Source organism: Protopterus annectens, chromosome 8.part0 (assembly GCF_019279795.1).
Source record: "Protopterus annectens isolate FY-2018-M chromosome 8.part0, PAN1.0, whole genome shotgun sequence".
Taxonomy (NCBI): Eukaryota; Metazoa; Chordata; order Ceratodontiformes; family Protopteridae; genus Protopterus; species Protopterus annectens.
The window spans coordinates 460,026,381-460,048,285 of NC_056741.1; the positions used below are offsets into that span (position 1 = coordinate 460,026,381).

Below are 21,905 nucleotides of genomic sequence, written 5' to 3' on the forward strand. Positions count from 1 at the left end.
TTTAAAAGTACAGCAATATGAAGAAAGCAGGTATGTGATTCAGAGAGAAGTTATCACATTCCCTTTCTAGTTACTGCCTCTAACAAACAGTGCCTATTTTGCATATCACCTCCCATAGCTCTCAGCCTTTCATCTCCAAAATATGGAGCATCACCTCTCACAATGTGGAACAAATGGGCAAAATGTGGAATACACCTCTCACAATGTGGAACAAATGGGCAAAATGTGGAATACACCTCTCACAATGTGGAACAAATGGCAAAATGTGCAATACACCTCTCACAATGTGGAACAAATGGCAAAATGTGCAATACACCTCTCACAATGTGGAACAAATGGCAAAATGTGCAATACACCTCTCACAATGTGGAACAAATGGCAAAATGTGCAATACACCTCTCACAATGTGGAACAAATGGCAAAATGTGCAATACACCTCTCACAATGTGGAACAAATGGCAAAATGTGCAATACACCTCTCACAATGTGAAACAAATGGCAAAATGGAGAACACTTATTAATAGGTTAGTAACATCTTCAACAAGGAATCCCTCAGATTGTTTACATGTGTGACTTTGGATGTACTTCAGAAGATTAATTCAACAGAAAGTTGAACTTCATATGGATGAGACCATAGGATCGACTTTACAAAAAGGTCAATGACAGAAAACAGCAAAAATCTACGCCTCTACAAAAAGTTCAATGACAGAAAACAGCAAAAATCTACACCTCCCCACACCCCTGTATATTATATATACCAACTCTGAGATTACACTACAGTGGGGAAAAGAGTAAATTCTCTAATCCTTACTGTAATGCAATCTCCATGCAAAAGCACTGACATTTCAAAATGTCGATCATATGGTTTCAAACGTATGAAGTTTGACTTTCTGTTGAGTCAATCTTTTGAAGGGGGCTCGTTACTTTATGCTTATAAAAAGTTGTTTTAATGAATTATAGGTTCATAGATTAGTCCAAGGGTAACTGCCCTTGTGCACCGTTTTAGGCCTAGCCAGTTACCCCATGTGAGAATCAAGCCCTACACCCTGTGTTTATAAGGTAAAAACCTTAACCATTATGCCAACTTCCCCTTATAAAAAAAAATAAACCCAAGCACCTTGGGTAGGAATAGAACCCCTAAACTTCTCACCTTCCAGCAACAAAGGAGAATATGCTACCTCTAGAGCTACTGAAGCTCCATTCAGTATTATTTACCATGGACATTAGTTAGAACAATTCCTAACACTGAGTGTCTGGCAGAAGCATTCAATGCAGAACAGTAGGAAACATGGAATTTTTAAGTCTCTTAATGAGGTACCTTGAGAGATACACCACCAACTGTTCCTAATTCCCCTTCATTCTGAGCTTCAGTTATTTTAAATCTAATTTCCTGCAACCTTGAAAAAAAATCCTTGTCACCTTTAGTAGAAAGAAAAAATGCTGAGAAGAAAGGTCTGACCAAATAAACAAGTAGTCTGGTACATAGATAGAAGAGAAAACAGTCTGTGTATCTGACTTCCAAGAAAAAAATTCCACATGCTAGCAAGATAAAACACAGTATCCATGAAAGAGTGTAAAAACAGCTAACCAGACTCATGGACTTAGTCTAAACAATTTTACTTGGGGGACCAAACAGCTATTTATACATGATTTTGTTGTTCAAGCTAGTATTTGTTATGTTTCCCATAGTTATGATTCTCAGATGTACGTACTGGATTCTGGAGAGTTGCAATCTTGTGAAGACAGTAACCCAAAATAACATTCATGCAATTCAATTTCTCTCATGTGACACAATTATCGCCCTCACACGTGGTGGAGGAAGTAATCCACCTCTCCTACCCTTTCAGTTTGTAAATGTTTTCAGGCTATTTTCTCAGTCAGTTTTTCAGCCTGAGTTGTCTTGATACATTGTCCCAATGCTGACACCTACACTTTAGTAGTTGTTTTCTCAGGTTTGATCTTATGTAACAGGCATACACAAAAAATGGTCCACATAGTAGTGATTTTGTTCTGCACCTTACTTAGAGTGGCAAGTGTTTTTTGTCCGTCTACTAAATGTACATGCTTAGCTGGCAGTAGAATAGGATGGTAAACCTTGAATGGACTACTTTCTGCAGGCTAAGGCTCGTCTCACAGGCCTAGTTGCTTGTGGTGTTCTGAACAAGTCAACAAGTGCATGTTCACAGGAGACGTAATATGTCTTATGCCTGGTATACAGTACATGCTTATGTAACTACAGCCATGTAGAAATGTGCTACAGCATGGAGTAAATCCTACATGGTGTTGTAGTCACACGTATGCTGCATCATGTGTTTAGGTAATGATCCCTAAACACTGTGAAGGAAGATAATGCCCCCCATCACACACACACACACACACACACACACACACACACACACACACACACACACACACACACACACACACACACACACACACACACACACACACACACACACACACACACACAAAACTACACACACACACACACACACACACACACACACACACACACACACACACACACACACACACATACACACACAAAACTACACACACACACACACACACACACACACACACACACACACACACACACACACACACACACACACACACACACACACACACACACACACACACACACACACACACACACACACACCATTAAGGGCACTGCCCATTGTATGATGGAGTGCTGAAACGTTCTAAGCCTGACCAACTTTCTAAATTCTGAGCATTATTTTGCCTCTGTAGCTGAAAAGAGGGTCATTTCATCTTGTAAAGTGCCAATTTGCAAAATAACAATGCTATGTTTTGATATTGTTTCAGATCATTGATTGAACCATGTCAATGAAAAGTGTGAAATTTTCAAGTGTGAAACTCCAAGCTATCATGAAGTTCCTATTCCTGCAGAAGAAAACTCCAAAGGAAATCCATGAATGTATGATGCAAACATTGAGTGACAAGTGCCCTTCTTACTCAACTGTGAAGAAGTGGTGTGCAAACTTTCAGAATGGAGATTTTGAGATAGAAGATGCATAAAGATCTGGGAGGCCCCAAACTGTGTCAACTCCTGAAATTGTTGACAATGTCCGTGACCTGATTTGACAGATCAGTGAATATTAGTTAAAACAATTGCTGAAACACTACAAATAGCCAAGGAATGTGTTGAGTTTATAATCCATGAGCAGCTGGGTATGCAGAAGCTGTCAGCCAAGTGGGTGCCCAAATGTTTGAACACGGACAAGAAAAGACATCGAGTAGACACTTTCAAGTTGATTTTGCTGCATTTTCGTCAAGCTAGTGCCAACTTTTTGGAATGACTAGTTACTGTTGATGAAACATGGTTACATCACTATGATCCTGAGACAAAACAACAGCTCATGCAATGCTGGCACTCAGGTTCACCAAGGCCAAATAAGTTAAGGACCCAAAGGTTAGCAGGAAAGGTCATGGCCACAGTGTTTTGGAATCAGGAAGGTGTTTTAATAACTATCTTCCAAGGGGCCAAACAGTTAATGCAGAATACTGCTGTAACTTGCTGTGCTAATTAAATGAGGCATTGAAAGAAAAAAATGAATGGGAAGCTGCAGAAAGGAGTTCTCTTTTTGCAAGACAATGCACCTGTTCACAAGGCTGGCAAAGTAATGGATGTTTTGACGAAATTGGGTCTTAAGTGTATAGAACATCCACTCTACTCACCAGATCTTTGTTCCATCTGACTATTTCCTGATACCAAACCTTAAAAACAGTTTGAAAAGGTGGCAATTTTTGAGTGATTCAGAGGTGGTTGCAACAGTGGAGCAGTATTTCAGTGACTAGACTTCAGACTTTTTGGCAGGGTTACAGAAACTTCAGACATGATGTGCCAAGCGTGTTGAACTTCAGGGAGAATATGTTGAATAACTTGTAGGTTTAATGTCTCCTCATCATTCCCTTCTTAGCCAGGCTTAGAAATTTTCATCACTCCCTCGTACACTGCATTTTCACTGCTATTGACATGCCCACTTGTTGGTGTGTCGGGGCCATGGGCATTATTCATTATTTCCCCCTGTGCACTTGCTTGTTGAAACTCTGAGCACGGCATTGCATGCTTCTGCATCCTGAAAGTGAATTTGTGATGGCCACGTCTCTGCAGCTGAATTTCGCTTCAGTCATTTCTCTCCAACCAAATGTACTGCAGAGAAATGTCTCACTATCTAGCACAGTGAACCCAATAAGAGGTATATCCCTCATGGTCACTTACCAACATTTCAAAAATGGAAACTGACAAAAGATTACTGGTGAACAAAAAACACTATGCATTGCAACACTAAGCCCATCCAGAAACAATCCTGGTGAAAAACAAAGAAGTGCAATGTAGGGCAGCCCCAAGCAAATAACTCATATACTCTTGGTAGAACTTCAACATTAAGAGATAGAGAGCAGTGCTGTCTAACCTGCCTTTCAACTTACCTGAATTGTGAAGAGTCATTGATGCATATTTCAAAGTTCGTCATCATGTTTCAAAGAACATCTTCTGTCAAGGAATTTCACCCCCTGCCACTAATGTGATTGACAATCTACTAGACAATATGTTTACTGGCTGTATGCCTCACAGCCCACTCAATCCCTATAAGGGTGACAAAAAAAAAAAAACAATTACACATGTGGGAGATGAAAACAAGCACACCAGCCTAAGTATTAGTGCAGGCAATTACTCATTTTCTGGGCTGTTTTAAAATGCACCCCAACTGCTAATGTGCAATACATTGTATCCCCAACCAGTGACCGTGTTTAAGGAATCTGCAGCCAGTACTGGCTCTGTGATTCCCAGTGCAGAGATTTCTAAGTAATAATTGTGGCCATCAGCAAAATAAAATAAAAATAAGCTAAATTTGTCTTTCTGGTAAATTTGGAGGAGCTACAGGAATAACCTCAATACCACTTGCCTGTCTTTAATTCATGGCATATACAGCTCAGACTACATGTAGCTCATGCCACGTCTGTCTGAAATAGAGCATCCCAGGGCATTTCTATGGATGAAATCCTCTTCCACAGGCAAAAGTCAATCATCCTTTATGTGGCATTGCTACAATGTGCCTGACTTTTAGATGAGTGTTAAATAGCCCTGTCATACTGTGGTGCCAGTGGATTGCAGAATGTGATTGGGGGCAGTTTTAAACTAAAGTATGACTACCCTATTTACAGATGAGGTAGGCATAAATGTCACACTGTACAACTGTGCAGAGGATATACAAATTCCGCACAAATTATACCTATGTGAGGATCCAAACCAGAAAACTAAGAACTGTGAAATAACAATGCTAACTAATGAATCACTATGTACCAGCCCCCTCACTTTATAGTAACAAACATCAGTCTACTGCATGCACGTGTGTGTGTGTGTGTGTGTGTGTGTGTGTGTGTGTGTGTGTGTGTGTGTGTGTGTGTGTGTGTGTGTGTGTGTGTGTGTGTGTGTGTGTGTGTGTGTGTGTGTGTGTGTGTGTGTGTGTGTGTGTGTGTGTGTGTGTGTGTGTGTGTGTGTGTGTGTGTGTGTGTGTACTCGCACGCTTGCACTTATACAACAGAATGGCATCCTATTCACTTTTAGTTTCCTGCTGTCCATCTAATGAATACCAGGTTAGGCTGCAGCTCCCTCATGATTGAGCCTATATTGGATAAAACTTATTGAGGATTAGTTTTGTGCCCAGTAAATGCCAGGTTAGGCTGCAGTTCCCTCTGAGTTAGATAAAGCTGGTATTCAAAGACTGAATGAATGAATGAATGAATGAATGAATGAATGAATGAATGAAATTATGACAATATTTTAACCTAGATCATTAAAGGTGACGTAAGGACCAGTGATTGCACTCTTTAAAAAATATACCTGTTTACAATATATGCAAAACTATAACCTGGACAACAGTCCACACATTCAAGGGCCACTGCAAACTGGATGCTTTCTCCTGGCTGCTTTAAGGAAGACTACTTTGCCAGACTGTATATCAGTATAATGCCCCCTCAAACTTTCTCAAAGACATCATACTGCTGATATTGTACAGAAGTTATATTACTGTAAGAGTCTTCCATGAAGAAATACGGTGCAGTTGTGTAAGGTACTCACCATAAGAGTACATTTTCAGACAAAGAAACTCTTGTTGTGGTATATAACTCCTTTCAGCACGCTCCTTGCACCGTTTTTCTTTTCCGACCTTCACAGAAATATACTTATTGTTTTGTTAAATGTTTACATATTCATATGTGATTATCAGTTTACTGTTAAATATTTTTTTCACTGAAAGAACAGACGATGGCATGAGGTAACACCAAAGCTAAAGACAGACACCAGCTGACAAGGCCACTCAGGTCCCAGGTACACATGATCTTATAACGAGGTGCATGTGTTACCTGAAGTGACATGGTAGTGAATGAACAGTGAATCCCAGTAGTTATAGCACTTGTAAATATATGATAGAAGAAGACTTGTGTTCTTTCATTTCCATCAAAGTACTGCAGCTAGCAGCCCCTCACAAAGGTTTCTTCCATTCTTTCCTTGTTCTGTCTAAGACAGTTTTTGAGCCTTATGAAGACTTAATCTTTACCACTCCCTCAGGCAATATATTCTAACATCCTTTCACCCTTTCAGTGAAGTTGTATTCTCTCTCTTCTTCCTAAGTTGAAGTCCTCTTTGTGAATACAGTGCATGCATATGTATCAGATGCTTCCCAATGTAAAAATAATCCTTTTCAAAAGTATATACAAACTGGATTTTTCCAAATACCATTTGCAGCAGAAGTCGGTATGCCCCAACCCCTGTCTAGTTATTAAGAACAGTTAAGGGGGGTTCCAGTCCCCTCTGCAGACAATAGTATGGGAAACCCATTTTTCAGAAATTTTGAAATTACTATTAAATACTGGTGAAATATATAGTCAATAGTATTAATATTAAAATGCCAGTATTACTAACCATTTTATACAGGACAGTAGACTAAATGTTTTGCCATCACCGGTTGGTGAGAAGCAATTACACTGGTGTCATTGTGCGTCTTACTTATGTTAAAGTTGTAGCCCAATTCAGAATTGTAACAATCGCTAGTGCTGACTGTACAGGAAGCACCCTGTCCCATCTCACCCTTGATGTTCATTTCTACCCTTTGCACTTGGCCTTAGTTTACAATGCTGTCTTGGAAACCTGCCCTGGTGAGCACATCTCAGAATCTTAATATTCTTTTTTGCGGGAATGATTGTATATTATAACTGATTTCATTTTGTTTTGGTTATTTCAGAAATCATTCTTACTTAATGGCACTCTGAAAGCAGATAAAAAGCCACAAGATTCTCGCTTTGGCTATTCTCTGGCAGCTGTCCCTGACCTCAATCATGATGGATTCAATGATGTCATAGTTGGAGCTCCTCTGGAGGACAATCACTGTGGAGCAATTTACATCTACCATGGCTACGACAAAACTATTCTACCAGGCTATAAGCAGGTATTACACAGTGGTAATTATCAATACCTTTATTTTAATATGCATTTCCTATAATTGAGATCAATGCAAAACTCAAGTGATATTAAGTGTATAAAACAGTTATAACCACAAGGCTGTTCAGGTTTTCACCTTTAGTTGTCAAGCTTTTTAGTTCCTTATAGCAGTATTCAGTACTTATGTCATGAGGTAGATTCATACAACCTACCCATAAATGCATCTAATAGCAATTTTTGAATATCAGTGTGCCTTGCCTTGTCAGAAGTGACAAAGAAATACTAATTTAATATATAAAATACATGTTTTGATTTCCCCTTTAGAGAATTCCTGCTTCTGACATGAATCCAGCATTGCAATATTTTGGACGTAGTGTGAGTGGGCAGATGGATCTAGATGGGGATGGACTTCTTGACATAGCTGTTGGTGCCCAGGATACAGCTGTAATGTTGAGGTGAGTCATCTAACATTCACATGAAGGATGAATGCACCCAGTACTGTATAAAGGTGGCAGCCATGACAGGGGCACCAAGATGCACTCAATATAAAAGCAAGAAAACCTATGTTCAGAAATATATGGACTTGGCATAAGGGTAGTCCAGTTTATTTTGCCTTTTCTCTTTTCTACACTGCTTTTCCAATCAAGGTGGTTTTATTGTAATTTTTTTCAGTATCAAAAACTGCCTGGCAGCTCTTCTGTTTTTACCTTGGGATCTCATATATATCAATTTCAGTCCAGAAAAAGTGTATATTTGCTGTCAGCTGCAACAGTACTGGTGCATTGTTATAAACCTATTTTGTTTGCAACATCATAGTGCATTCAGTGATGTGATTATTTTCTGAGTCTGGCAAAAAGATAACTTTACTAAGTGCCCCTTTTGTTGTGAAAAAGGTGCTTAACAAAGTTTAACAGAGAAAATAAACAGTTATGGAACAGTGTAGTAAACTTTATTAAAAGGTTAAGCACTTTCATCTCGCAATACAAAGACAATTCAGATCAAAATAGCAAGTCCAGCTTTTACCACTAAATACAATTATGAATTCACATGACTTCTTGACATTATAATCTCCAAACAAATATTAAACTACTTCACCTAAACGTCTGCACTTTCAAAACATTATTTATACTAATGCTGTCATTAGTACCTGGGTGACAATTCACATTTAAAAATAACTGCAACCACAACTCTTTGTATTCTAGTGAATATATTTGATCATCATCACCCCTTGCATAGCCTTCAGTAATGTCTAATTCTGAAAATAATTTTGTTGCATGTTGTGCAGTGGGTAGTTTGCTTACATAAAGCATTATTTTAGTCTTTTGTTTTAATAGCGTATACATGCTCCTGAATTCTTTGATACATTTTTTCAAAGCTGTACCAATATAAACATTTATACTTCCTAAAAAGATTTCTGTATAAACTACCCACGCACTGTTATAGTTATAATGTTTACTAAAGCTGTAAGATTTTTTTAAATGTAACAGAAATACAAAAATCCTTACGAGATGTAAAACAGGGGACTGACCTGACCGAGCTGGTGAAAGCTCAGATGGATGTAAAAGATCTGACAGCACCTATCAAAAAGAGTACAGTAAGTCCCCTAATGCCCTAGCCAACATTTCCCTAGTCAGTATGAATATCATCCTAGGTATCCATTGAAAAGAGGCTGCTGGCCTAGTGGAACTAATCCAGTCAAAAAAAGCATGCATGCATGCATAAATAACCAAATGTAACAACAACTACTGAATGCCTTTCCTATGACATGATGAGGTGGGTGTGTCAGTGTATTCTAAAAGTTGTTTCAAATATTTTCCTTTTTAACTTATGAAAAAGGAGCCCTACCATGATATTTGACTAGCTCATCAGTTCCCAAAATGTAGTTCCAGTTGTCTTGTCTGTGATTGCTTTGCCAATCTTTCCTTTGTAAAAACCATTGGGAAGCACATGATCAGTGTGTATTATCTAAATTCACTTTCAAATTAATATTATTTTCTGTCAAACTAGATATCAGAATGGAAGTATACTTTACATATTGTTCCTGTATTATTTAATCTTTAATGTCTTTTAACAACTGGGTTGGACAATTTCTCTGTTTAAAAACACTTATTAATTGAGAATAGGTGATATTATGAACTGTTTTTAAAAACATTTATTTTGATATACCTATGGTGAAAACTACCATAATATAGATAACTGTAAGCAATTCTCCTTCACGTCGTAATTAATAGCATGTGTAAAAGATAAACAATTGTGATTTCATTTAAGACTGTCCATAAATTCATCATAATCTATTCTGAAACCTTTTAAAATTATTTATTTACATTTGTTTACCAGGAAGGTCCGACTGGACACAGATCCTTTTTCAGCAGAGGCCCAGGGAGAAAAGCTTCACACAAGAAATACCAACAGATCATGAAGAACAGTTTTAATACAAATAATAGTAATAACACAAGCAATAGCAAACATGGTAAATATGAACAACATAGTTACTTGCAGAACAATTGATACAACATACAGTAGCCAATGATATAAGCAATAGCAACTTTGTATACATACAATATGATACATAGTAGATGTGTGACAAATAAAATATCTATGTACTTTACATAAAACTACATTTTTATGTTATATCTATTTTTATCTTATATTGGTATCATGTCTTTCTTTTTCCCTATTAAACAAGAACAAGAAATACGCATTTCAAATTCTTATCTCTAATTATAAATTTCCAAAGGTAATTCACCTATTTAAGCTAACTACCTTATTTTTCAGCCCCCCAAAAATGCTTCTTTTCCTTCATGCATGCCCTCTGCCAAGCTTTCTTCCATTTCTGTATTGGCCTGCCTCACACATGCTGGCTTGTTTTTGCCCAACATATATTGCTCCATCTTGTTCATCTAGTCCCCAGATATTTTCTCTTTGTCATTTAGCACTATGTTTCTCTCTCAAGTGAATCATACTGGTATTTGCAACTGGGAGTGTCAGTAAGGTTTGTGACGTAAAATGCTTGCAACTAGGATTATGTTGGTGTGGTTTGTTTTCATTTATATAAATGTATGATTGTCTATGTAGTAAGTGATGGTTTAATGAAGATGTTTCTTGTCTAAAAAAATCAGGAATTGAATAATTTATGTAATATTGCTTAGGTTATATGATATATAACAATATATATGAAATATAATGTTTATGTTGACATAGTTTGATTACTTTTATATGAATGTAAATTTGCCTGTGTCACAAGTGACAATTCAATAAAGGTGTTTGAAAAAAAAATTCAATATATGACATAGTTTTTTGAAGATCTGCAGTTTTGATTAAGACTGCATGCAGAGTGATATATATGTAGTAAGAATGATGCAAGAGAGCAAAAAAAAAAAAAAAAAAGGATTCCATCCAAAGTTTCACTTGTTTCATTTAGATGCTTTAACATAGTCCCTTAAGTATTATATTGTAATGCATGACAGCTGTTGAATATTTTGTTAATGGTCACATAATTATTTCCAGGATTACTTTATCAGTATTATTTTAGCTGTTAATGTAACAAAACTTTGCAATAACATACCTATAGGTGTACCACAGTTGAAAAATCTTGGAACTTTAAAATAAATTTAGATATCAGAGCTGATGATAAAGTGTTTATACCATTTCTTAAGGAATCGGTGTTCCTTGATGGCATTTTGGCCTGAGCATGGTATCTGAATTCTGAACTTAAGCTCTTCTTATTATTGCTATTGATGTTTTCTGGAAGACCATAGGTACTTATCACCATGTAAACTAGTGTTAGAAAAGCACACTTAGAATATAATTGTTCCCTTTGGTCACTGGGAAAAGTTATACATACAAGCTCTGAATAATCCAGTACAAATTAACAAAAACATTAGCAGCTCAGCTACGAACCATCGCCTATACAGAAAAATGAAAATGTTTGTAATGCATAGAGTAGCATGCTTATGCTCCAAAAACAAAGAAAAAGATAAACCTTTGAAGAACTTCCCCAGTGTGAGACCATAACAGCTTCTAGTGTTGATTAACAAAAGCTTGTTAAGTACACTGTAAGCATTGTTAAGATCAGGTGTAGCACTAGGTACTAACAGTAGACTGCATCATCCATCAGAGAACAGCAATAGAAGATAAAACAGATTCTTAAAGTTGTTTTACCTTCTGCCAGAGAAGCACTTTGTTTGTCCCTGTTGTACCTCTCACCCGTCTCAAATTTTGCACAAGATCCCTGATTTTGCCTGATATTTTTGCCCTGCCCTTCAAAAATTCTTTTTGATTTTATTTTCTGGTAAATCACTGAGGATTACAATCTGTCACTCTATTAACTTTTTAAGTGAATCAGAGCAATATTTAAACCATCCTTGATATGATTTTTTTGTCCCCTCTCCCAATTATTTTTGTATTTGTCCAGTATTCTTAAACAAAGAATTTGAAAGATATGCTGTTGCCTGGTTAATACCTCGTTACTCCTATACTTTTTCTTTTAACAGGTAGTACATAGAACAAATAAAGTACAATTGTATCAGTTGAACTTACCATAACTGTCAATGTTCAAATGATCAATGCAGCAGTAGCCCTTAGCCTTATCTATATGGGTTATATCCTACCAAGAATATAACTCGGGGTACCTTCCATGTGCCCAAACTATCAGGCAGCTCGAGCTGAGCTGACTAAAAGAAAAGTTTCAGTGGAAAGCCCTGCAGAGCTTTCCTACTAGCACAGAAAATGAGGTTGAGCCATGAAAGGAGAATAACCACAGCCGTGACATAAACAACACACCAAAAAACAACAACTTGCACAACTGTACTATGTTCATTGAATCTACTTCAGTAGATAGAAATGTCATAATGCCAAAATTTAAAAAAAACAAGATGAAACCATCACAAATGAACATCAGTGAAAGTTAATGCCAAAACTATTAAAAATCAAATCACCTAAAGCGTATGTATGGAAGCACCACAAAGATTAAGCCAAACTCAAATAAACAACCCATACATTCAAACACATCAATTAAAAAAATATACTTTTTTCCACATTTTACAGGGGGGGGGCAAGCCCCACTGCACCCCTCCATGTGATGGGTGGACTCCCTGCAAATTACATATACCAACTCTGAGATCACACTACAATGGGGAAAAGGATAAATTTCCTGATCCTCAATGTACGTCACTCTCTATTCACAATCATTAAACATGTAACATTTTTCACTTACATATTATGCTTAATTGAAGAAGATGTTTTTGTAACTGCAGCACGATCTCCATTCTAAACTTCCATGGTGCTTCCAGACATGTGCAACAAGTGATTCAGTTTTTAATAGTTTCGGCAATGTTAAAATTCATTAAAGTTAATTTCCGATCTTTTTATCTCTTTTATTTTAAATTTTGGCATTGTGGCATTTCGATCTACTGAAGTGGATCCATGTTCATCATATTGATCACTGATACAGTAGCCTTAGCAATATGGGAAAATCACCTTGGCTAACTACATCTGGGAGTTGAAAGGAAAATTGTCCAGCAATCCCTGGAGAATGCTACTAGCAAAGCTTGATCTGGACCTAAGGAAGGAATCAGCCTTAGAGTGCTTTGTAAAAGTATGTGCAGAAAACCTTGTAACAGCTTCTAAAATGCTTCTAGAATCCAACCCTTTCCAAAAGCCCTGGCAGAGTGGGCCTTGACCCTGCCTGGAATAGTTTTGTTGTGGTAAGTATAACAAAAGGTAAGAGCTTTAAACAACCATTTAGAAATAGTCTGTTTTGACAGAAGTTGCTCCTTCTTACCATCACAAGAAATGAACAATTGATCCAAAGATCTGAAACCTTTAATTCTGCCAAGATAGTACCTGGGTGTTCTGTGGATGTCCAAAGTAAGGGATACCTTTTCTCCCTCATTTTAAGTTCAGGAAAGAAAAGGGGAGATGGATAGTTTGGCTTAAAGTAAACTCAGATACCACTTAAGATATAAAAAAAGGATTAGGTTTCAAGGAAACCCTGTCCCTATGGAAAAAGAGATAGTGTTGACTCACCATAAGAGCTTGCAACTCACATACCCATCTTGCAGAAATCAGAGCAATCAGTAAAACTGTTTTTCATGTTAAAAAACTCAAGTCAGCCAGATTAGCTGGTTCAAATGGAACAAGCGTTAGCTTCTCTAACACAGAATTAACATTCCAAGGAGAAGCCACAGGTTTTCTTGGGGGTCTGTTACGCAACACCCCTTTCAAGAACATTTTGGCATGAGAATGCATTGAAAGAGGAAGATCCATGGGCAGACATGCTGAAGTGGCCAATAAATGAACCTTGATAGAGGAATAAGAAAGGCCATAGGATAGCAGCTCACACAAATATTGTAAAACCAGATAACATTTAGCCCTGAACACATGTTGATTATGCTGTTGGCACTGAATAGAAAACCCTTTTCATTTGCGAATATATTATTTTCTAGTAACAGGCTTTCTTGCTTCCATCAGTGCCTGCTGCACTTCCTCAGAAAACATGCTTAAAAGAAATTAAGACCCTATCATCCAGGCTGTCAGTTAAGATGGTTGATGCCAGGGTGTATCAAACACCCATGCTCTTGTGTGAGTAGATCCAGTCTATTAGAAAGCTTATGATAATTGCTTTTGGCTATTTGCAAAAGAAGGCAGAACCATGTTTGCCTGTGTCAGAAGAGAATTATCACAATGATCTTCGGGGATTCCTTCTGAATCTTCAGAAGTTCCTGGGATATTAGTGGAAAGGGTGGAAAAGCATACAGGAACATTCCTGTCCAAGGAAAAGAAAAGGCATCTGTCTTCCAGGCCTTCTTGCATGGAGTCCTGTTACAGAATCTAGCCAGTTGATTCTTCAGAGAAGAGGCAAAGAGGTATGTTTGAGGAACTCCCCACAGATGGATCAAATCTTGGGAGACCCCTAATCTAGTTTCCATTCGTGAGGATTTGCAGTGGTCCTGCTCAATTTGTCTGCCATACTATTTTACTCTGACATAATGTCAGATGCCTGTAGTATGAGATTGTGCTGTGAAGCTATATCCCAAGCTCACATGCAAAGGGGGTATGACCTGGTCCTCCCTTGCTTGTTGATGTACCATATGACTGTGGGATTGTTTGAAAATACTTGAAGAGGTCCCATGGATCAAGGATGGTTCGAATAGCTGAATGCCTTGATGAGGGCATGCATCTCCTTGATATTCATGTGGTTGTATCTGTCCTTGGTGTCCCACTGCCCACTGTCCCTGTATTTTTATCCCTTTGTAAACTGCTCTCCAAGCAATGTCTGAAGCATCTGTGGTGACTGACTGCTTTGAACCAAAGAGGGAGAGAGAAGGGGAGATCTGGATTTAGGGATATCTGTTGTCTCCACCAAAAAATTCTCTTCTGACAAACCTCAGCACTGGGATTTGAAAAGATAAAGCATGTTGATGCTAGAACCAAAGAGATTTCAGAAATCACTGTATCTTTCTCATGTAGAGTCTTGCCAGGGCTATCATGAAAATCGGAGAAGCCATGACATCCAAAATCCTGAGGTATTCCCCACAGTAACCAAAGTCTGATTGGAAAACCTTAAAAATAGAACTAAATAAATTTTTTTTTTCCAGTGGAAGAAAAGCTCTTTGAAGTGAGGTGTCCAGTTGTCATTCCAGGTACACAATGCTGTGTAAGAGGGTCAAGAAAGACTTTTGAATGTTATCTTGCAATCACAGCTTGTGTAAAAGATCTCTCAACAAACAGAGATTTCTGACACTTTGAAAAAGACTCTGCAAAGATAAACAAGTCATCAAAATTTGGAAAAATGTGGATACTCTTCAGCCTGCAATGAGCTATAACTGGAACTAGACACTTTTTGAACACTCTTGGTTCAGTGTATAATCCAAAGGGTAAGACAGAGAACTGCTAATGTGCTCTAGACACACAAAACCTTAAGAAACATCTGACGTCTGGGTGAATAGGGATATGATGATAAGCATCTTTTAAGTCTAGTGTTACCAGGAAACTTAAAAGAGGAACAAGAGGTAACAGGTTGTGAAGTAACAAATTTGGGCACTATCACAAACAGGTTTAGGAAAGAAAGATCCAGACCTGGTTTCCAAGCATTTTATTTCTTTCTTTGGCACTAAGAACATCCTTGAATTAAAATCCTTTCCCACCTATAAATGAGGAACTGGTTCTATTTCTCCTTGGGACAACATGTGATGAAAAACAGGTGGAAACAAAAGTGTCTAGTCTAGAGGAATAGGAATGCCCCACTGATAAGGAGAGATTTCCTCCCTTTGCTACCTTTAACCCTGATGAATGAATTTAAGAACCCATTTGTCTGAAACAATCTGTTGCCAAAGATTAAAATGGAGATTCAGACTTTCTGGAAGGAAAATGGGGCCAGGGTGGGAGGGGGATCACAGGGTCTCTTGAATAGTTATCCAGGCTTGTTGGATGCCCTTGGTTTTGGGAGGTTCAAGACTTTTTTTGGAACCTCCTTGCCATTTCTTCTTAAACATCTGTTTACCTGAAATTTGTTGAAGATGTTTATTCTGTTTTTTTTTTTCAAAATTAGATTTAGATAAGTTGGTAAAAAAATCCCTTGGACAATTTAAAAATGGAGGGCTGAAAAAGCTTAGACATTCTTTGGATCAGCTTGCCCTTTCATCACACTTTTTGATCACCTCTGAAGCAGATGAGCCAAACATTAAAACTCTATCCAAAGGAGAATTTAAAATCTTATTTTTACCTCACCTATGAGTTTCTGAAAATGCAACATTGAAAACCTCCTCAAAACAGTATCAGTGTCCATAGCTCTAGAAGAAATATCAACAGAGTTATACACACACTGCAAACAATGAGTAGTGACGTGTGCAACATAAAAAAACTAAGTTATTTGAAGCAGATATTTCCTCACAAGAAGAAACTGCAGATAAAACATTTCTCATACTTTCACAATTTGTCAAACAAATTTTAACATATGAGTCTGACTATTCAAAAGTCTGAAAATGAAAGTTGTAGAAGTATCCACCTTTTTTCCCATACCTATCAATAATTTTCCCATCTAGGGTTACCACCTGTTCTTCTTTGGGCAGTTGTGTCCTGTGAAAAAAAAAACTAAAAAAAAGGCAATTTTCCTGAGAATTTAGGACAAAAATATTTCCCAAGTTTTCTTTAATAATTTTATAAAGCAGTCATTTTGCATCTGAAACTGAAATAGCATAAGCAACTCAAAAGCTACAAGAATAAGCTTTTATTTTGGCTGGCAAAAAAGTGAAGTTCTGTCCTTTGCACTAACCACGGGTATATTTTGTCCTGCAAAATCTCACATTTCTACAAAAAATGTCCCACTTTGTGCAATTGAAAATGTGACAACCCTATTCCCATCCGTATCAGAAAGAGTACGATTGGAATTAACCAAGTGCTTCGCAGCAGTGGGATCAACTAAAGCAACAGCTGCTGAGAATCGTGCATAAAAACTTTAGACTGCTCTCTGCCGTTTTAGGGCCAGCTGTCTGACTACAAGGAAAACTGCAAGCATTAGCTCAGACATCCTCTAAAGCAGACAGAACTGGAGGAAAGGTTGTAGGTTCTGGAAATTCCTTCCTTAACAACTCATAGTATTTTCTGAGGGACTGAGAAACCTCAGTGTCCTCCTACTGAAAACACTGGCACATTCTAGCAATAGTCTCAGAGAAAGAGAACCCCCCTCCCCCCACAGGAAGAATGAGAAACTGAGCTCTCCTCTGAGTCTGAATCAGAAATCTAAGGGAAAAAAAAACTATATCCATCCCTGCATCTTCCTGTTCATATTTAGAATTTTGAATCGCCTCAGGAAAAGCAGAATCCCTTTCTTTTAAAAGAAACTACTTTACATGAAGGATCAGTAGCCTGAATTAAACCCTAAGTCAGACCCAGTAAATTATTCCTATCTAAAGAAATTTGAGGAGGAGTAGATACATGCTTGGTTTTCTGTTTCTTTTTGACGGGAAAATGTATTATTAATTCCAACAGCTTCTTCCCCAAGATGGGCACAACATTCTAACACAACAGGGAAATCTTTCATTCCATCTCCCAGGACTGATAAGAGTGGCTGTCCCTTGCCCACTGAGGTGACCCCAACAGCCACAGAGGATGTGGCTAACCCCCAATCCATAGTGGCTGTAGGTAATACACCAGAGGGATCTAGGGTAAAAGATGAGTGGTCTAAGGTACAATAAGTGGCTACAGCATTCACCCACCTGTTACTGAGGCAATTTTGTTTTTTCTTTTCATGGCTGGAAAAAAGAGCAGCCACGGTACCGATAGTCTGTTCCATGGTCAAGCTAAAAATGTTGCCTCTTTCCTGGGATGACAAGCAGCAATTGCCAATAAACACTACGAGTCCACAAAAGTTACTTTTTTGACAGAAAGAAATACAGTAAAAAATCAATTTAAAACATTATGTCAGCTCCACAAAAGAAAAATAAACACAATTTCTCCACATAAAAAATGTTTTCAGTTCCTTTACACTACGTTTAAACTGACAGAAAAAAAAATGGTGCTTCTTTTAAAAGTGAGTCACAGTGTCCAGACAGTCCATTAAAACAAAACACTCCTAGCTTTAAAATAACTTTCCTGAAGAGGAAGGTAATAAAACATCAACAAAATTAAGAAAATTGAAGTTTCTTCCCCAAAGAGAACTTATCTGCTCAGCTGTTGATCCTCAAAAGCCTCAGAGAAGTGTAGTCTTTGGCAGCAGTAAAGCTGTAAAGGGCTTCACACCCAAACTTATCTTTTAGTCAGCCCAGCTTGAGATCCATCTGCCTGACAGTTTTGGTGTTTGAAAGGTGGCCTGAAGCTTTGGAAGCTGACTGGCTGTTACATCCTTGGCATATAGCTAAGGGTAAGACTACAGCAGCAGTGATCAATATGATGAACATCACTCCATGTAGCACAAAGAATTATTATCAGGGCTCCAATCTCTGAATTATTATGTGCTCTTGACATGGATGCCAAGACCCACCACTCTAGTTTCAGAGATACAATCATAATCTTTTATATCCTGCACAGCTTAGACTGCATAAGGCTAAGAAGAGACATTTTGCTATCTTACAAAGTTAGCAAAAAGTAATGTTTTAAGTACCTCAACTTAAAAGCTGTCTTTACTGGCTACAGAATAAGGAAAGACAAACAAAATTAAATATTTGTTTAATTCTTAGGGCTTAAAAAGTGGCCATGATGATTAAAGAATTTGGAGGGCAAGATAAGACTGCAAAGAACTGTCCTTATGAACCAAAGAGTGATAGAATGGAAGTCCATTAGTGTAGCAAAATATTTCAATGCTCTCCCTTTGCCTTATACTGTGAAAGATGTTGAAATCTTTGAAAGATTTTTTGACATGCATTTGAGAAACTTGAAACAAAAATGGTGGTATAGACAGGCTCAGTAGACATCTATCATATCCCCCATATTTTTAGCATAATTAAATATTGTAACAAGAGATAGTCTTTGTCACTTGTAGATTTCTTAATCTCATTTATTATTCCAGCTCTCGACCAATTGTACTCATCAACATGTCTGTGGAATTTGACCCCCCTGTTGTCAATGTCGTGCAGAGAAATTGTCAGAGGAATGCCAAAGAAGTGGTATGCGTGTCAGCCATCCTCTGCTTCACAGTTGTCTCTCAGTCCCCTAGCTGGCAAAACAGCACAGTTGGTAAGTAACAGATTTCTAGTGATTTTAACTCCAGAATGAATAAAAGCCTTAACAGCATTTACTGAACCAGCATTGCTATTATTTTGTAATAATTAAATGCCAAAAATGGATAACATGTACAACACGTTGTATCTGCAGAAGTGCTGTTGTCAAGTTCAGCTGGTGAGAAGCCTTGTGTTATCACCAAACTTCATAACTTGTCAAGTGGCATTTTTTCCATTATGTGATTCTGAGTTTAGTAGAAAGTGCAGGGTCATACATTTGATACATGCATTGTATGGTCATAATAGAGCATTGTATCAGGAGGACTGAAGGAACATGTTTATAGGTTAACAGTCTTATCTGAACATCAAGGATACTTAATTTACAAACATATTTTCAACACCCTGGTGGAGGGTATCGAAAAAAAAGTTCATATGTTGTCGAAAGTGGTAGCCAGTATATCTATACATTAAACTTGGATCAAATGGGAGATGAGTTTAGTGGGTGGTGCTGGTTATATCTGCTTCTTAACTTTGTCAGGTGTCCTGCAAAGTATCCCACAGGTCCTGCTTTCAAATACTGCAGACTTACTGTGCAACTGAAGACATCAGCACACCAGAGCCTACCATCTGGCACTTCAAGCCACAGCTCATGATATTCCCTTTGCAGGTCATATGGGCACAAAATGTACAAAGAGATATATTATGCAGGACTTTTATTGGCCTGGGATTTCAAGAGATGTAACAGGATACTGCAGGACTTGTGAGCAGTGCCAAAAGGTAGGCAAGGCAGGAGACAAGATGAAAGCTCCTTTGATGCATTTGCCTGTGATTGAGGAACCATTTCAGTGGGTAGCTATGGATATTGTGTGGCCTCTGAGTAGCCCAAGTTCCACAGGGAAAAAGTATTTCCTAGTGGTAGTAGAGTATGCTACCAGATACCCTGAGGCAAATGCTCTGTCCTCCATTGAGGCAGAAAATGTGGCAAATGCTTTGTTAGAGATTTTCAGCAGGGTAGGTTTTCCAAATGAAATACTGACTGACAGAGGTGCCAATTTCATGTCAGACCGGCTGGCTTGTCTGTGGCAGCACTGTGGGGTGAAGCACCTGAAGACCACATCATACCATCCCCAGACTAATGGTCTTGTTGAGTGGTTAAACTATACACTCAAGTCCATGCTGTGGGCATTTTCAGACCAGTTTAAGAGGGAGTGGGACAAATATTTGCCCCATCTGTTGTTTGCTTACAGAGAGGTTCCCCAGGAATTCACAGGTTTTTCACCCTTTGAGTTGCTGTATGGACATAGGGGAAGGGGATCTCTAGATTTGATTTGAGATGAGTGGGAGGGTGAGTGTGAATCTCACAAGGAGTCTGTTGTGACATATGTCCTAAACCTCAAGACAAGGCTCGGGGAACTTGGGCTTGGCCCAGGAGAATCTGGCAGAAGCCAAACAGCAGAAAAAGGTGAATGCTCAAGCTAGAGAGTATGCTGTAGGGCAGCAGGTAATGGTAATCATTCCTGTCAGACACAATAAGTTGCAGGAAGCTTGGGAGGGATCCTACAAAGTGGTAAGGAAGGTCAGTGATGTTAACTACATGGTAGAATTGCTAGGCAGGAGGCAAGGGTACATACTGTACCATGTTAACATGAAAAAAAACTTACCATGATAGGGAGGCCCATGTGCTGAGTATCTGCAGTGGATGTCAGGGGGAGTCTGAGGGGGAACAGGTGACTGATCTCTTCAGTGAGGCTTGGACTGACACCTCAGAGGAAGGGGTAGCAATGTCTCAGCAGTTATCCCCTACCCAGGTTCAAGAAATCCCTGTAAGTGTTACATGGGTTTGGGGGCACGTTCACTGGGAAAACAGGGTGCACACACCTGGTGCAGCACCATGTGGATACAGGATCCCAAAGGCCTATTAAGCAGGGCCCTTATAGGGTTCCTGAGAGAGTTAAACAGACTCTGAGGGAGGAGATATAAGAAATTTTGGAACTAGGAGTAATTCAGGAGTCCAGCAGTCGCTGGGCCTCCCCATTGGTGCTGGTACCAAAGAGGGATGTCAGCACCAGGTTCTGTGTGGACTAGAGGAAATTAAATAGTCACACAGAGTCAGATGCTTATCCCATGCCTAGGACAGATGAAGCCCTAGAGAAGCTGGGTGAGGCTAAGTATCTTACCACAATTGATCTTACCAAGAGTTACTTGCAGTGCCCTTGACACTCAGCGCTAGAGAGAGGTCAGCCTTTGTGACTCCTTTTGGCTTGTGTGAGTACATGATGATGCCATTTGAGATGAAAAATGCACCAGCGACTTTCCAGAGGCTGGTAGATCATATCCTAGCAGGAGCAGGAGATTTTTCCTTTGCTTACATAGATGATATTGCAATCTACAGCCATTGCTGGCAGGAGCACCTTCAGCATGTCAGGGAGGTTCTGGGCAGACTACAGAGGGCAGGGTTGACCATTAAGCCAAGCAAATGTCAGGTGGGTATGGCAGAGGTTTCCTACCTGGGACATAGAGTGGGGAGTGGCAAGATCAGGCCAGAACCTGCCAAAGTGTTAGCCATTCAGGCATGGCCAGCCCCTGTTACCAAAAAAGCAGGTGAGGGCATTCTTAGAGACAGTGCAGTACTACAGAAAGTTTGTCCCCAATTATAGTACCATAGCTTCTCCCCTCACAGACCTAACATGGAATAACAGCCCAGATAAGGTAGTGAGGACCCCAGCATGTGAGCAGGCATTCACAAGCTTAAAGGAGCTTTGGGAGGACTCCCTGTGTTA

At 38.7% G+C, this 21,905-nt stretch overlaps 1 protein-coding gene across 1 annotated transcript in view; it reads left to right on the top strand.

Moving 5' to 3' along the window:
* The window catches only part of ITGA10 (integrin subunit alpha 10), an 837,220-nt gene that overhangs the window by 498,065 nt on the left and 317,250 nt on the right, over window positions 1-21,905 (top strand). Inside the window, exons 14-16 of the mRNA XM_044079978.1 lie at window positions 7,272-7,475; window positions 7,793-7,923; window positions 18,975-19,141. Of these exons, the coding sequence (XP_043935913.1) occupies window positions 7,272-7,475; window positions 7,793-7,923; window positions 18,975-19,141 (502 nt within the window). The remainder of the gene's footprint in view (window positions 1-7,271; window positions 7,476-7,792; window positions 7,924-18,974; window positions 19,142-21,905) is intronic.